The sequence below is a fragment of the Carcharodon carcharias genome, chromosome 14 (assembly GCF_017639515.1).
Source record: "Carcharodon carcharias isolate sCarCar2 chromosome 14, sCarCar2.pri, whole genome shotgun sequence".
Classification (NCBI taxonomy): Eukaryota; Metazoa; Chordata; class Chondrichthyes; order Lamniformes; family Lamnidae; genus Carcharodon; species Carcharodon carcharias.
This window is the reverse complement of record NC_054480.1, coordinates 111,127,913-111,146,306: the sequence shown is the minus strand read 5'-3', so window position 1 is coordinate 111,146,306 and position 18,394 is coordinate 111,127,913. Positions and strand designations below refer to the sequence as shown.

The window sequence follows — 18,394 nt, the reverse complement described above, 5'->3', positions numbered from 1 at the left end:
CAGAGAATGATTGACAGGCCATATGGTCTACCCTTGCTCCCATTTCTTGTGTTCTGTAGAGGGTGCTAAAAGGTTGATGTTCTGTTACACTACCGTCTTTTTTCATGTCCATCGTATCTGCCAATGTCTTCCAGGGTAACTCGAAGTCATTCCCCCACAATCTGTCACTTCAGGTTTGCGCTCAGCCAATATTGACGGAATCAAAGACACGCCTCTGTACTCTTTGATTGGTCGGTGCCTCATTAAATTTCTCTCTTTCAGTGTGGATTGGTCATATTCATTGTCATTCATAAAGTGTGCCCCGCCCTGATAATGTCGGATAGCTATTTAAATTCATTGCTGTGCCCTAGTGTCTAAATTGCGTAGAGAATTCAGAGTAGCGTACGTTTTTAAGGCAATTTCGTAAGTTTAGAAACTTTTTGCTTTGTAAGTTTGTCGTATTTTTCTTCTAAAATGCTCGATGGAACTTTTATTGTTCGGTTCTGGTGTATTTTGCCTTCTGCAGACAAACATTTAAACTTTTTATTGTGGGATTTCGTAAACTCGTTAGTGTAAAAGTTGCTCTGACTGCCCCAGTTGCTGTCTTTATTCAGTGACTTTACTCGGTCAATATCCTAGCCTCGGCGGCCCTGGATATCTGACTGAGAGTCAAACTAGCTGATTTTTATTCCTAATTTCTTTCCACCAGACTTGGTCGATTTGTTATGGCGTCAGAAGTAGCCGAAAATGTTGCGGTCTCCAACCCACCGGAGCACCAGGAGAACGGAGAACAACAGGTACTTTAACTACTCCCTGTGGCAGCAAGTATGGATGGGTGTGTTTCTAGTTTTCTAACTTGGTAACTTATAGATTAGTCACTAATGCGGGAAACAGTCGCGTTAAGATAATAATCCATCTGAGACGAGTTTAGACTCAGTCCTGCTGGGAAATGTTGGTCACTGATTCAATGACTTATTGCGACCTTTGACCGAATTCGTTATCTTAAGTATATAAAGTTGCAACATTTGCACTGTGTACATCGGCGATCAGCTTCATCGTTAAAGCTATTTTTTAAGGATCTAAACAGCAAGTTTAGAATCTTGTCCTTAATGTCTTTTTGGTCCTTTATTAATAAGCTCTTCCGCTCACTTCCTCTTTCATAGCCCAGCCCCCCACCATTATTGGGAGTTGCAATTCTCACGTATTGTTGGACCTCTAGTGCTTCAGAAAAATGGACGCTCGTGGCTCATGTGCGTGGATTTCTGACGTTAGCAAAACATTGAAAGAATAATTAGCAAAGTATGTGGGATTCTGAGCTTCATTAATCGATGTATTGAACACAAAATGGAGAAGCTATACTGAGCCTATTATGATAAAAACAAAAAACTGCGGATGCTGGAAATCCAGAACAAAAACAGAATTACCTGGAAAAACTTAGCAGGTCTGGCAGCATCGGCGGAGAAGAAAAGAGTTGACCTTTCGAGTCCTCATGACCTGTCGAAGGGTCATGAGGACTCGAAAGGTCAACTCTTTTCTTCTCCGCCGATGCTGCCAGACCTGCTGAGTTTTTCCAGGTAATTCTGTTTTTGTTTTGAGCCTATTATGTTCTGGTCAGGCCACAAAGAGAATTGCATCCCGATCCGGCCACCACACTTTTAGGAAGGATGTGAATCAGAATGGCTCCAGGGTGATGGGGGGTTGTTAACCTCAGCTCCCTAGTGTTGGATTTTGTAACTCTAAAGATGTGCTGGGGAGTTCCCAGGTAAGGGTTTGCATAGCAATTGCCTAGAAATGTGCACTTCCTGTGGACAATTGTGCTGTGCTGGGAACCACCTGCAAGTGTAGTTTAAATTGCAAATTTTGGATGGTTCTGCCAGGGTTTTACCTATTTTTATCTGGGAAAAGTCAGAATTTAAACTGCTAATTTCTGGGTAACTATTGTAAAGACCAGACTGACTTTACCCCCTCCAGAGAGGACTCTTTCCCCCTGGGCATGCTCCAAAGTTCCAGCCCCTCCTGATGTCTGGCTTGCTGCACCCCCCTTTCTTTCTTCCACCCACCTCCATCTGATCCCCCTCCACCCACCCCCAAGTCATTTTCACTTTCCTTTTCCCTGGCCTGCCAATTTCAATGGGATCTTAGTGCTATAAAAGGGATGTCCTCCAATTTGATGGTGTTGGATTTGGAGACAGCTAGATAAGTGACCCCAAGGTATCCCATTGTTCATGGTGCAAAAACAGGACACAGATTAAAGGGTTTGAGCAAGAGCTGGTCTGGTGGGGGTAGTAGGGGAAGGATATGAGGATGAAATTTTTCATGCAGCAGATGGCAATGACCTGAAACTTGCTGCCTATGAGAATGCTGGAAGTGAATATAATCAATATTCTCAGTAGGAAACTGAAGTGGGGCGGAGGGGGGGGAACCTGCAGGACTGTGGATAAAGCAGGAGAATGGGACTGACTGTATTGTCCTACAGAGCTGGCATGGATTCTATGTGCCAAGTCACCATCTGTCATGACTTGAGCTTTTCAAGTGAGAGGAAGGGTTTGGGGAGGTATTATGGCAGGGCTGAGTTACCTGAAGGCTTATTTCTGAAATGAAGTGGTAACTGTGTAAACAGTTGCCAGAACTTGTGGTGAGGAGCACACGAGCAAGTCGGGTTCTTCCTCTGCTGAGTCTGGAGCTCTGGCAGGTAGTTCAGAAGGCTGGGGATAAGGGGAGACAAAGTCAAACTATGGGTTGCCTGATGAGCAAATGGGTTATAAGGGGAGTGGTGACATGGGTGAGGAGTGAAGTCAGTTGGCAAAGTGAGAAATGTCCTATTGGGATATCATACTCCAAATTTTTTATCTATTTTAGAGATATGGCATCAAGTGGCAATTAAGGCCAAACTGAGGTATGTAGGTAATGTGAAGGATCACTCCAAAATACAGGAAGACCAAGCTGAGTAGAAAGATAAAAAGTAAGTGCCATTAAGGAGCAAAGTTGTGGAGGCTCCCTTTGGGAGCAGGAATAAAAAGGCCACTGATGATAAATGAGTTTGGAACAGATTTATTTCCTATTTCTGCAATCTCTTCCAGTACCACAACCCTCCCAGATATTTGCATTCATCTAATTCTGGTCCAATCCCCAATTTTTTAGTTGCTCCACCATTGGTGGCTGTACCTTCAGTTGTCTCTGTCCTGACTCTGGAATTCCCTCCCTAAACCTCTGTCAGTTGCTTCTTAAGACATACTCCTTAATACTTGCCTCTTTGATGAAGCTTTTGGTCACCTGGCCCATTCACACCTTGTGTGATTTCGTATCATATTCTGTGTTAAGTTCCTCTGAAGCACCTTGATGTTTCATCAAGTTAAGGTGCTTACAAAGTATTAGTTGTGGAAGATGAGAAATTGCCAAAAAAAACAATCTTGGACCATAAGTGTGCAAAGCAAGAACTAGTGTTTATACCTAGAGGAATAGAAAAGTAGGTACATTTCACCAAATGTGCTTTAGTGCATGAAATGTTCACAGCTTTGTAGCTGCCAGTGTATTTGAGTAGAGAGACAACAACTTTCCCTTTGCCTGTACTGTTTTGGTGTCTTGTTATTCCAACATCTGTCCACATAAACCCTAACCATTCACAATGTGTCAGCTGGCTTTTCTGAGGTTTAAAAACCTTTAGAAATCCTTTCAATTGCCTTTTCAGTACATAGTGAAATTAGATTGAACAGGCAGTACCTTTTTGGGTTCTGAGGGGTTTTCACTTCTATGCTAGCTGGTCTAGGGTTACTTAAACAGATGTATAAAAGTAGCAACTTGTGGTTCATTTAATTTTCTCACTTGAGAGAGTGATCCTTTTTGAATCACCAAGTGCTTTCATGGAATCAAAACTAGAGTATTATAAGAGATGCTAATGATCACTCTTGATAGCATTTAAATGGGTATAACTTTTTTTAGATGTGGTATCTAACATTATTCCTGTGAAAACTAGTGGGGTGGGTTTCATATTGCCTATCTGGGCTGACTTATCTTTATGATAATTGCTCAATCTTTAATGTCAAAAGTATTTCATTGCACAATATGGGAGATTTCCATAAAAGTCCTACTGTACTCTAGAACTGTACCTTGATGTCCACTGGCACTATACTGAGTATTGCCAATCTTGCTGGATTAGCTGGGAGTCTACTGGAATCTGCATTCATCTCCCAGTAACCATTGACAGTAATCCAGGAGATTTGACCTGTTTATGCATAGTGGATGGGGGTGGCAGGCAGCTGAAACTTTTTTGCCTGGTGTTGGGTGGGAGTGGCTGTTGATGGCCCCTGGACATTTGAAGAGCACTAGTTTTACTTCTAGTAAAGATGGTGGCCCCCAGAGCCAGGTTGAGGCCACTGCATTCCCTAGAACCTGGGGATTGTTGTGGGTCTCCTTGCTGGCCACAGCATTTGAGGTAAAGTACAGGTAGGGAGTGCAGTGCTGTGGGGTTAGTTCTACAGGAGGCAGTCAATTCCTGAGTGGAATGGGAGGTGGAAGAGGGGCTCTGCCTGAAAGAGGGCCTGGGGGAGTGGGCATCCCTGGGCTCTGCTCTCAACCTGTCTGAAACCAATGGCAAGGGGTAGATGAAGGTAGGAGGTTGTGGGGTATCTGGCAGGATCTGTTCAACCCATAATTGGCAACCTTAGTGCTGAGAATTTTTTTGTCCCTTGCCTCATTGGAATGAATTACTGTACAATGATCTGGTGATTCCATGACTTGTGTTTCAGAATGTGGTGGACAGGGTGACCAGCCTGCCTCTTGTGAGCTCTGCCTATGACATGGTATCAGCTGTGTACAACAGTACCAAGGAGAACCATCCATATGTGAAGACTGTCTGTGATGTTGCTGAGCAGGGAGTGAAGACCATCTCAGCTGTGGCCAAGCCAATTATAGACAAACTGGAGCCTCAAAGTAAGATTGGAGCATACAGTACTTGGTTCACTCAAATTGGTGACTTGTAGATTAAAAATCACTTCAAAAACTCAATGATAGTTAACTATGAAGTGTAGCTTTAGCACCCCATTAAGAGGGTGAGTGTATCCAGCTCACCCTCAGTCTTGGGTGCTCAATGGGTGTGGGTTGGAGTGAGGGGGTGGTGGGGAGGGTTGGAAGTTGAAATCCAGAGATTTGAGCACATAATCTAGGCTGCAACTTCAATGTCATACTGAGGGAATGCTGCAGAGAGGCTCTATTTGCCCTGTTTGTGTGGCTAAAGATATTCCTCCTCACTATTGAGGGTGAGGGAAATGCAGGAGTTGTCTTGGTTAACATCTATCCCTCAACTAATGTCACAAATCATCTGCCCATTTAGGAACATGGGATTTAAGAGCAAGAGTAGGCCATGTGGCCCATTATCTCATTGTTTGGGAAGCTCTTGCCATGTGCAAAGCATTTGGTTGTTGCCATATCTCATTAGGTGTGAGCCACTCACTAAAGAGTATCAGTTCTGATTACATTTTAATGTTACAATGCATAAGCATGATTACTTTGTCAACTGCAGTATTAATTGCAACATAATCTGGCCTGGGTCCAGATTAGTCATTGTGACTAAAATTGGTATGTGATTTAATTGAATATTGGCCAGCAGCCTACTAAATGTGAACTATTTCCTAAGTATTAGTAGTGATTATAACTCTGACCTATATATTAAAAAAAAAAAATTCAGGCTATAGCTTCCAATCTTCTGACTTTCTGTCTTGAAAGATAAAACTAATAGCACTGTCATTACCACAGTCATGTGGGTGTTAACTATTGCATGTTTTAATATGGAGTAAAATGCAACTATTGTAAGATCTCTTTTCAATATTCTGCTAAAGCTTCATGAATACAATTTGTTTAAAACTAAAGCTTGAGCACAAGTATGAAATAAGGCACTCTGCTTTAAGTTCAGTCCTTCAATAACTATTTTTGACAGTCATTGGCTCATTCTAGAATTGGATAATGTGGGCACTTTAATGCTTATTTGCCACTAAGCAAAGGTTCTTTTGTGCTCAGTTGCAGCAGCTAATGAATATGCCTGTAAAGGCTTGGATAAACTGGAAGAGAAGCTACCCATCCTTCAACAGTCCACACCCCAGGTAAGGAAATAATTCAATGACTTGGCCTTGGTGGGAGGTTGAGGGGGGTGAAACAAATCCTGCTTTCATCATTCTTGAATGAATAAGCCTTAATTGCCCTTGAACTGAATGGTTTGCTAGGCCATTTTAGAATGTGGTTAAAAGTCAACCAGGTAAAGATGGCTGATTTCCTTCCTTGAAGAGCATTAGTGAAACAAATGGGTTTTTACAATCAATGATATTCTAGAAATTGTTAATTGAATTTAAATTCCACTGGTTGCTGTAGTGGGATTTGAACCCATGTACTCAGGGCATTAGCCTGGGCCTCTGGATTATTAGTTCAGTGACATTACCATTATGCCACCATCTGAGATGCCTTCTGTGCTTTAACAATTATTGATGGCCAAGTACTGTCATATCCATGCCAGTGTCTGCAGGAAGGACTCCAGTCCCATTCCCCATAGCTCTGCATATTTTTTCTCTTCAGATCTAATGTACTATGGCTATAAGGACACTGCACTTCCAATCCAATGGAGTCTCACTTAGCCACTAAGTTGCAAGTTCTAACTCATATTTACATTTCTGTTTGATTGGTCTTACCAGTCAGGGATATCATCTGTTCTGGATGTACTGAACTAAATTATGGCCCCATCTTTCAATTTCTTCTTTCCTCCTTGTAGTTAACTTGATATATTTCCCTAATGACTCAGTTTTTCTTAACTGATGTAAGTGTTTCAATTTGTATATCCACTTTATGGTAGTTGTCCACTGGTCACTGTCTAAAAATCTTGCTGTAATTCTGATAACCTAAAGTGTTGTGACTAGATCAGATCAACCATCCATCAGTTCATGTGAATGCACACTTACTTCTAAAACTGAGTTATCCTGCTATGTGGATTAGGAAGCTGTTGCAGCTCAATTGGTAGCCACCTTACCTCTTGTCAGTTTGTGGGTTCAAATCCCATGCAATGATTGAGCACAACCTAGATTTAGAGCCAGGTTTGTGCTCCCAACTCAAGGAGTGCAGAGACAGGACATTTCCCAGCTCTGCAAACCTGGCCTGGAAAGTTGGACTGGGTCAGGGTGGGCTGGATTAGAAGCTAGGGCCCTGCCCCAGAGCAGCAGAGGCTGCCACTTATGGAGGTGGGCTATGCAGTAGGCCTGCCTCTCTGCACAGCACTATTTCCAAGGTTTTTAAAAAAGGGATTTAAACAAAAGCCTTCTACCATGCCCCCACTGAACCCCATGTCCTTTATAGTCCCTATGGCTACTTGGTGCCACACATGCCCCACCCACCACCCTTTGCCCTTCATTCTCTACACAACTCACCTAGTATCCACCATGGGCAAACCTCAGGAGCCATACTGTCATTAAAAAGTTTGTCTATTGATGACATCACTATTAAAAACACCCTCATTTCAGTGGGTTTTTAAATCCATTTCTTCAACTAATTTCTTATGAAAACAAATGTTTCTATAACCACTTGGAGCTGTCTAACTGCTCACTTAACAGGTTCTTCAATGTGATAATGTTAGGTTGTAAAATCAGTCACACAGTACAAATCCTGTGGTGATGGCCCTGGGGCTTAAGTCAACTGACAGGAGTGACATATTCAAGCACTAATTTTACTTTGAACTTAAAACAGCATGCAGTTTAAAAGCCCAGCAAAGCTAAATCATTGAATGGTCAAAGTTGTTGATCAGTTTTGCATTTTTTATGCAAAATCATATCTACTTTTAGCAATCAAAGGGTGTCATACTGCTGGGAACCATGGCTGTGTAATTTATTACCCTCCCCCAATTTTTCCCCTACAAAAAATGGCTGAGGCTGGGTTTGGAGATGGGGCTTCCAGATTCAGGCCCCTGCTGGCAGGGACTGAGCTCCTCTGCACAGAAATTCAGACCTGACAGTCCTGTGCTGTCTTTCAGTTGATCTTCAAACTGAGGCCCTGTCAGTCCCCCTGAGTGGTTATGGGAAAAACATTGCCCCACAACCCCACTAGAATTATTGAAAGCAGGGAATTTCTGTCCACTGTCCTAGCTAAAATCTATCCCTCAACCATATCATAAATTAATCTGATATCTTACTACTGTTTGTTACCTTGGTTGTAAGCACTTTAGGGACATCTCAGTGATTCTGTTTAAATGCAAGTCTTTTTTTTAGATGAGGAAAATCTCTCCTCATTTCATACACAATGTTTACCTGTTGACTCAGTACTAATGTACTGAATTATCCTTTTTGCCTTTTAAACAGGTTGTTGCTGATACCAAAGAGCTGGTTTCATCCACAATAACAGGAGCCAAAGATGCAGTCTCCAACACAGTGACTGGAGCTAAAAATACAGTGACTGGGGTAGTGGACATGGCCAAGGGGGCAGTGCATGGTGGCATTGAAAAGACCAAGACAGTGATGGTTGAAGGAGTTAACACTGTCATGGCATCCAGAGTAGGGCAGATGGTTGTCACTGGTGTGGACAGTGCACTCAATAAATCTGAAGAGATGGTTGATCATTATCTTCCAATGACTGAGGAAGAGCTAGGTAAGTAATTGGATCTATTTTTACTACCTCCTTCTTGTCATTGGATGCTTTTGTATCTGCTTCAGTTGGTCCAAACATCTGGAGTTACATGTTGTGCACCTTTGAGCAGTGAAGTTGTCAAGTGCAAATCAGTCATTATGGAGTAATGACTACCTTGAACACATACATTTCTATAAATTTTAAAGATGTTTTGCAGGTTTGTGCCCTTGGAAGTACTTCAGAAGTGTAAAACAATGTGCCTAGATACTGCTATACACTTATAAAACACAAGCAGCAAATCCAAAAGGCTGTTGATGATTAATCCTATAAACTGTTCCCTACTTCCATACTGTTCACAGGCATGGTGGAATATGCCCACTTGCCTGGAGTGCAGCTCCCACAACACTTAGCTTGACACTTTCCAGGACAAAGCAGCCTGCTTGATTGGCACCACATCTACAAACATTCACTGCCTCCACCACTGACACACTAGCAGCAGTGTACCACCCACAGATGCATTGCAGGAATTCACCAAGGCTCCTTAGACAGCACCTTCCAAACCCATGACCACTATCTTCTAGAAGGACAAGGGCAGGAGATGGGAACTTCACCATCTGGAAGTTCCCCTTCCAAGTCATTTGCCATCCTGACTTGGAAATAATACTGCTGTTCCTTCACTGTTGCTAGGTCAAAAACCTGGAACTCCCTAACAGTGCTGTGGGTGTATATGTACCTACACCACATGGACTGCAGTGGTTCAAGAAGGCAGCTCACCATCAAGGGCAACTAGGGATGGGCAATTAATGCTTGCCCAGCCAGTGAAGCCCACATCCTGTGAAGGAATAAAAGTTCAGTAACTGAACTGTTCAATCTGAAAACAGCAATATAATCTTGAAGTCCTAATTCATGCACTCAACACAAATGCTCAACCTAATTTGTTTCTTGCTTGTCCAACATCTGTTTATGGTGCTCTTGCATAGCTCTAACTTTGAGGGCATTGTACTTGTGGCTAGGAGCACAAAAGCATAGTATAGGAAGGTTGAGAAAGCTACATTGGTGTGCTGTCTAGTATAATTCACCGAGTAAAAATTACTTTTGAATCACTGAAATGAAGGTTTGACTTGATATATCCCATTAACTGTTGGCTGTAATGACTGAATCTTCCTCTGAACAGACATGAGCACCAAACAAAACCAAACTCTTTGCCCACATGTCAAAACCAAAACATTATTAAGGTTGCATTAATTGCCCTTACAGTTGCAAGTGAGCCACCTTAAACCATTAGTTCAAGAAGGTATATCCACAATATTGGGAATTTGAGGTTTTTGACCCAGAGGCAATAGAACAGCAATATTTCCAAGTCTCGATGGTGTTACTTTGAGGCAACTCTCAGGTGGTGGTCCCATGTGCTTCCAGGCACTAGAGGTCACAGATTTGGGAGGTGCTACCAAAGAAGCCTCTACAAATGGCTGCATATCTTGGCCATTGTGTGCCCCAGTGGGGGATGGGATACCAATCAAGTAAGCTGTCTTGCCTTGGATGATAGAGCTGCAAGCTTCTAGGCAAGTGTATCATGCTTTAACTTTGTAGACATGATGGCAAGGCTTTGGGAGTCAGAAGAAAGTTGCATGCCACAGTATACCCTCTAGCCACTATGTAGCTGGACCAGTTTCTAGTCAATGGTGTCACCCTTGGATGTTGACTATGGGGGATTTTGACATTGGGAGGTGATTACCTTTATTAAGTTAGTTGCTGCCTGGCACTTGTGTAATGCAAGTCGGCTTTTTCAGCCCAAGCTGAAATGTTGTCCCAAGTCTTGCTGCATGCAGATACTGCTTTATGAAGTTCTAAAATGCTGTTTGATTCCACTTCTGACCTTGTGATGGAGGAAAGGTCATTGGGAGGGAAAAGCTGAAGATGATTGGATGCTGAGGAACTCCTGCAGTGATGTTTCTGGGCTGAAATTGTCCTCCAACAACCACAAGTATCTTTGAGCTAGGTGTGATGTGGAAAGCTCCCCCTAATTTCCAGTAATTTAAATTGAGTTCACACTCTATCAGGAGCATTCTCACCTAGAATTTGGCTCTAGTTTGTTTTGCCCAAAACTTTAATGAGAAATTAAGACACTAACACTAACTGAACATTAGTAAGGGCTTCTTGCTGTCTGTCAGCCATATCTACAATTGAGTAGACTGATAGGTTGATTGGATTTTTGTGGACCATACATAGGTTGTTTCAACTTTGTTGCATAGATGGAAAATTGTGTACACAAAGAAATAATTGCCTCAAATAACAACCTTGATTGTAAGCTTTTTTTTTGTGCTTCAGCAAAATTGGCCTCTTCTGTTGAAGGCAGTGAAGTGGCCCCAGCACAGAAGGAGAGTTACTATGTGCGTTTAGGATCTTTATCTTCAAAAGTGCGTCATAGAGCATATCAGCACTCTACATCCAAGATGCAAAAGGCCAGACAAGGCAGCCAAGACATTATGGTTCAGCTTCACAACACAATGGATCTGGTAAGAAATGCATGCTGTTGGTTGTAAATTTTTTACAGGGCTTCAACTTGTTCATTGTCTCTGAAAGGAATGACCCTCAAATCAAAATATTGTGCAGGTCTAAGATTGAGCTGCAACATCTTGGGGGCTTTTATACAACTAGCTATTTGGTCACATTGAAGTGACTAGTCACTTCTTCTGGCTGCAGGCATTGTCTTACTACCACCCCCGCTCTTCCTCCGCAACCACCCCCCCCCACCCCTGCTGCCGATCTGGAGCACACCTTTTCATAGTAGCTAGGTAAATGAGAGTTGGACTTGGAGAATCATGGAAAGATCCTTGTTCTACACCAGCAGTGGACAGGAATGTGCCACTTCTGATTTTAAACAAATTGAAAGGTTGATTCTAATCAAATCCAATCTAATTTTAGTTAGACACTGCAGAGGTAAAACAGTGGCAATGGGAACTGTGTAGAGGGGAAGGGCACACTAAGTGCTATAAACCAAGGGACAACAGTAAATATGTAAATAAATTCAAAGGAATAAAGTAGAAGATTTCTTTCCAAGAACAACATTAAAGGACCCAAATTGCATTAATTAAAATCTCCTTTAAATTGGCGTAAGGGATACTAAACTCATTGTATGTAGATGGACTTTTAAGCACCTGGGACAATAGAGACCTGTTGCCTGCAGCTCCTGTTGTGTGGGGTCTCCAGGACCGTCTTACATTAACACATGTGCAGGCAGTGCCTCCAGTTGATCAAACTGACCACTCAAGCTGAAAATCAGTTATTGCAAGGAAGCTGAATTTCTTGGCATGTACATGCCTGGAGGCAGCTACTTTGCAGCTAGAGTTCAAGAGAATTGAAAGTTGATGGCCATCCAACAGTGTAAAAGGTACACAGTGCAGAAATGAGTGACACTAACCAGTTTCCAGTGCTGAAAACAAATGAAGGTGACTTTTTGTCTAATGTATATACAGTGCTGGTCTCAATGCTGTAAGAATCTTAAATCCTCCCTCTGCACAACTTCACCAGTGACATGATCACCTATTCCTGTACTCACTAACCCCTGACACTAGAGTAATGGAAATTTCCAATATAGGGTAAATGACTTGCACAAGGCCACAGCAAGAAGTGTAGAAATGTGGTGGTCATAGGGCTAAGTATGAGGGGAGGGAGTAAACAGCCAGAAGTGTGGTCCATGTGGAAACCAATGCCATAGGAATGAAAAGGGTTGGGAATCCTTCAGTCACTAATTTCAGCAGTGAGTTTGGGGAAATTAGAAGTGCAGGATTTCTAAGGGTGTAATCTCTAGATTACTCCTAGTGTCACATCCTAATGAGTAAAGGAATGGTATAAAGTAACATGGTTGAAAATATGGTGCAGGGAAGGACTTCTGGTTCTTGTGCTTTAGCACCAGCTCCAGCTCCAATGCATGAGTGACCTAGTTATGCCTCCAGTAGATTTGACAACATTGGTCTAAGAAGGTTAGCTCCATAGTGAGGAAGGTTGTATCTAATTTGGCAAGAGGATGGACAGCAAGTTGAAAAGATCTTACCCAGGTGAATTTGCTTCTTACCAAGGAGTTTGAATCTATCATTGAACCAATAAACTCAGTTTTAAACTAAACACATCTCCATAATGGAAAAAAGGGCATCCAAAGCTATAAGTTAGAAGGAGGCTAATAAATTAATCAGCATATCTTTTGGAAAAACCATATTTGACTAAACTTCCTTGAAGTAATAGATTGAGAATAATGTTGTAATATATGGATGTTTGAGGTGTTTAAGTACCAAATGATAGATTTGTTAATGCAAAGCTCATGGGGTTAAAAATGGATACAAGATAATGATAAAGTGAACAATTGTTTTCCAGTGGGGATAATAGTGGTGTTCCCAAGGGGTTGGTAGTGGGACCTGTGCTCTAAATAGATATTGTTGACCTGGATATGTCTATATGGCTTAATTTCAAATCTTATGGGTGAGATTAGTAAGATAAGCAGTCACATGGCAGCTGAAACTTAATACTAAAAGTGCATCTTGTTAGAAAAACAAGACAAACTAAATGACATGATTTCAAAGGGATGCAGGAACTGAGACCTGGAGCATATGTACACAAATCCTAGAAGGTGGCAAGATACTTGTTTTCCCTAATGCCCTTGGTTTTTTAGATTGCATACTAAGCAAGTGAAGTTGTGATAATTTATAAAACACTAGTTTCACAGCTGAGGAATATTGTGTTCAATTGAGTTCTACATTTTAGAGGGACATTAATTAGGCCTTGGGCAGGGTATGGAAGATATTTGTTCTGGGGATGAGGAACTTCAGTTATAAAGAGGCTGGGATTGTTCTCCTTTGGACAGAAGACATAAATAGTTTTAAATAGTAAATAACTTTCCAGTGACAGCCAAGTCTGTATTCAGAAGATGCAAATTTAAGGTGATTTTTAAAAAAAATACTAAACTTTAACATCTAGTTTTTTGGGGTCTGAAAGGATTATGTAAATAAATTCAATTTACCAAGACAATTGGGTGAACATTTAGGCAGGAAAAAACCTGCAGCACTGGGGAAAGAGCAAGGGAGTGGATTTAATTGAATAGCTCTACCAAAGGGCTGGCACAGGCAGTGGGCTTGTGCTGTTGTCATTCCATTGTACACAATATGGAATCTTTCTATCTCAATGTGGACTTTAAACTGAGGTTCACTTATTGCTCTAGTCTAGTCTAGAGCCTCTTTAGCCAAGATTGAACCTGGTCTTGAATAGTAAGAGGATCTGGCCACTGAATTATTGTGCAATAATTGGCCCTGCTGCCACCATGACTGCTAGTCAGTCAAAGCCTTTTCCTGAGGTAAGGCATGTCCATTTGATCTGAGACTTGGAGAAACCTGTAGCTAATCTGAAGTGGAGGGGCAGCAAACTGCATTTCAAAATACCAATAGTGTACAAATGAATAATTCTAATGTATCTAAAGTGGAATGGAGGGGAAGCTGACAAAATAGATGGCATGTATAATTGTGTAAGGGAACTTTGGGTAAGTCACCCATACTCCATTTAAAATACTGTTCCAGTGACCTTTCACCTTATTTCCTGCACATGGAGCTTCAAATGATAGCTGAAATTGGTACAGTAAGTGGAGCTGATTTGTGTTCTTAATTACAATTGAAAGTGCTGTACTAACTTGTACAATTGTATTTTGGCTTACAATTCTGACCAGTGTGTGTATGGACTTGATATCATGATTGAAGGCATTTAGTGCTCAACAAATTTGAACATTGCACCATTGTTGGCTGAGTTGGTACTATAACAGTTGATCTGAAAACACTACTTAGGTGGAAACTAAGTTAATTAACAAGGTACTCAGCAGCAACTACATCTCTACACAACCAATTACTGAGGTAGCCTGAGCTGCTACTCCTATTGGATATTAAAAATCATGCCATCTTCCTTAACCAGCATTGTTGTTAAAGGTGTTTCTAATTAAACTTCTTGGGTTTAGTTGAGAGTTAACATTTATAACCATTTTGAAAGTTCACGTTGTCCTTCCATGGTATTAATGCAAAGTTTTTTATTTCTCCATATTAATTTAAAGCAGAATATTGCTTTGTTCCACTTCTGAACTCAAGCTTATTCTAGAAATTAGGTGCATCTCTAAGTGGACATTTAACTAAACCTGACCTTGTTACAATTTTAAATTTCCTAAACCTGACCTTGTTACAATTTTAAATTTCCTGGATGACAATAAAATCCTAAATAATACATTGCTAACTTGGAAGGTCAGATTTAAATGACTAATAAAAACAAATCACTTTTCCTTGAGCTGAAATGTGTAATGAAATATTGCACTGGGAGCTGTTGGTCTACCAGTTGGTTCAATTTGTCAGTATTTTATGACTTGCTATATTTGCAGATTGAATTGGCAAAGAAAGGAGTAGATTCAGCAAATCAGAAGCTACATGAGGTTCAGGAAAAGCTGCATCAGATGTGGGTTGACTGGCAGAAGAAACAAAAAGGTCAAGTGGAAGAAGGGCATCTGAAACCAGAGGTACAAACTTATTTTTACTATGGGGAGCAAGCATCTATACTTTCTGCTAAATTGCTGCAGTTATTGAATAGAACTTTATTACTGAATAAGAGGAAGCACCCCAGGCTGAATGTCTTTGAATCCAGATGTCATTAAACCTTGAGTTCCCTATGTGCTCAAAGATCAATCCCTTCAGTTCAATGCTGTTAGAAAATTGAGCCCTTGTAATCAAACAGGCTAGTCCTGACGGTGGCTTCAGTGCCAATACAGACAAATGCCAGATAGTGACTCCCATTTAATAGTAATTCTGTTCCTGCAATGGCTGTCTTCTGTCATGTAACCAGTTTAGTGTTCAGACCAGAGCCTGGTATGTTTGGCAAAATTTGGCTTTATCTTTACCTCTGCTGTGGTACAATTGGGTTGTACACCCACAAGTGGGACCTTCCAATACCAACTAGATTGGCTGGTGCCACCAAAGCCAATGGACTTTTGGCTGGTTTGCTACATCCACTGCAGCAGGGCTGGAAAATACCAGCCTATATTTCATAGAAACAGGAAAATAGAAGCAGGAGTAGATCACTCAGCCCTCCAAGCCTGCTCTGACATTTAATATGATCATGGCTGATTCTCTACCTCAATGCCATACTCCTGCTTTATCCCCATATCCTTTGATCTATTAAGCTACAAACTATTGTCTATAAAACTACATGTAGTGGTGGGAGTGGTAATCATGCAGATAACTTGCAAGCAACAGTGGAGTGTCATCAGCCAAAGCTTAGATATTCCAGAAAGTCACCTGGATGTGATCACCAAGTTAAATCACCATTTTTAGCTTCTAGCTGTTTGACTAGTCAGCTGACTCAGCAAGAGTTACCAATGATTCTTGGTTTCATACCATATAATCCATTTATCTGTATTCAAAAACATTATGCTGAAATTGTGGATCAGAGGTTTTATTAGGCATTACCTAGGATGCCTTTTGAAATAGACAAGGGTGATTAAATTCAAATTGTTTGTGTTGCAGCAACTTGAATCCCAAACCTTAACCATGACTCAGAGTCTCACCCAACAACTACAGACTACCTGCCTGACCTTGGCTTCAAATGTACACGGCCTCCCTCAGCACATTCAAGAAAAAATGCAGCAGATCCGCAAAACAGCAGAGACCATCCACACCTCTTTCTCCTCTGCCAGTTCATTTGGTGACCTCTCTGGGCAGCTCCTGGTGCAAAGCAGAGAGCAAATGCTGAAGATCCGGGAATCCATGGATGGGGTAATGGACTATGTGCTTCACAACACTCCTCTCAATTGGTTGGTGGGTCCCTTTGCCCCAGAACTGATTGAGCACCCTCAGTCAGAGCAGATGATTGAAATCGATAAAGTCCAAGAATAGGTGTGACTTGCCTGTAGCTATATACTATATATGGTTAGACTACAAGATTAAACTTGTCAGATTTTGTATAGTGAAAATAGCCCTAATTTCTGAAAGTATGAATAAACAGCATTAACCTTCACTCTATTTCCATATTGAGTAATTGTGCTACCCTACAATCTTTCCTTGTAAAATGTGTTTTTTCTCTTCTTTGAATATTGACATTTTGTGGACTCTTGCTGCCATATTGTGCTAGTGTTGATTTTTTTGAAATGGATATAGCTCCTGCCTAACTTCAGTTAATTGCATTCACCCATGAACTTGAAGGGATATCAGCCCTCCTGACACCTGTTTAGTGAGTAGGAGCTTTAGAGCATTGAAATTTGGGATGCCTGCCAGTTCAAGAGTACTTTTTTGTAGAATTTTTATTTGCAGCATTTACTGCAACAAGAAGTTGGGTTCTATTTGAGCCTCCATTTTGATGTTACAGCCACAGGGAGTTTCCCACCATCTTGGGTATTTTTCTTTTGCAGCCTAGATAAAGATAACAATCATTGTATTTGAACTGCCTGTGCATTGCAATAATGCTGAACACCAAGTGAGTGTTCCAGTCAATCCTTTGTGTAAAGTGAATTGCTAATGTCTGTATTTCTCATTCCAACATGGAATCCCACCATCCCCACCCAGCTGTTAAGAACATTCACCTAGCATGCCTGAGTCAAGAGATGGGTTTGATGTGCCATACAGCAATTTCAGTTTACCTTTTTACTTAAACTACAAAAATATAATATTGTTCATTAATGATGTATTAAAATTCAATGATTTTTATAATCATTCTCCCTACTGGAGATTTGGTCAAATATCACTACACTAAAGATGGGCTGTAAATTTTTCTTGCACCAATAAAGTCCAAGAGCTAATGGAGGGGAGAAAGAGATTGAGTGTATTGTCACTGTCTGTGCAGCCTAGCTGGCATTCTCTGTACTTGTGCTTGGTGGGTAAGGATGGTAATGCTAATCTAGTTTGATACATTAGGACAAGTTACAAAAAGGATACTTGCAGACATTGAGTCAAGGCCATGTTGGCACAAGTATTAACACTTCAGTTTATTTACTATTGGCTCACTGGCTGTAAACTGCACTTGAGGGCATTCAGCACAAACATTGTCTATACCCTGAATACAACATAATATGGACAGAATTATTTGTGACTAAAAAATCTACTTAATTATATTGGAGCAGAATTAAGCAAAATAATTTAACTGGCTTTCCCAGAATCATGTTTTGTTCTCATAACTGAGGTATCTAAAGTGGAATGAAAAGGGGAAGCTGACAAAATAGATGCATGTATAATTGTGTAAGGGAACTTTGGGTAAGTCACCCATACTCCATTTAAAAGACTGTTCCAGTGACCTTTCACTTTATTTCCTGCACCATGGAGATCCAAATGATTAACTGAAATTGGTACAGTAAGTAGAACTGATTAAATTCTTTAAAGTAATTACAATTGAAATGTTGCACCAACTCATGGCTCCACAGTTGTATTTTAGTTTACAGTTCTGACCAGGATGTGTAGGGCTTGATATTGTTAGTGCTCACAAATTTATGAACATTGGTTAATTGAGTGGTGGCCAAGTTGGTACTACAAGTTGATCCGCAGACACTAAGTGGAAACTTTGAGTTTATTTACAAGGTACTCAGCAGTAACTACACACGTGCTGTCAACTCACTCTATCCCTATACAACCAACTACTGATATCCCTATACAATCAACTACTGAGGTAGCATGTGCTAATCTTCTAGTGGGTACTAAAGGTCATGTGATCCTCTTTAACCAGCATTGATGTTAAAGGTATCTTACACACTAAACCATTATTACTGTATCCCTCCCCTTTACTCAAATATAGAACTTATAAGTACAAATATTTACACCAG

General features: G+C 41.0%; 1 protein-coding gene across 3 annotated transcripts; it reads left to right on the top strand.

Moving 5' to 3' along the window:
* The first annotated feature begins 295 nt into the window (after window positions 1–295).
* On the top strand, window positions 296–17,397 carry LOC121287419 (perilipin-3-like). 3 transcript variants are annotated; one of them, XM_041205283.1, is made up of 8 exons: window positions 296–402; window positions 689–776; window positions 4,725–4,908; window positions 5,992–6,074; window positions 8,307–8,592; window positions 10,900–11,087; window positions 14,975–15,109; window positions 16,113–17,397. In XM_041205283.1, the coding sequence occupies exons 2-8, from the start codon at window positions 705–707 to the stop codon at window positions 16,479–16,481; spliced, it is 1,317 nt and encodes a 438-aa protein (XP_041061217.1). In that variant the 5' UTR covers window positions 296–402; window positions 689–704; the 3' UTR covers window positions 16,482–17,397. The 3 variants fall into 3 exon arrangements, with proteins under 3 accessions (XP_041061217.1, XP_041061218.1, XP_041061219.1); XM_041205284.1 differs by having other exon boundaries at window positions 333–426; XM_041205285.1 differs by lacking the exons at window positions 296–402; window positions 689–776 and adding an exon at window positions 1,159–1,278.
* Window positions 17,398–18,394: the final 997 nt, after the last annotated feature.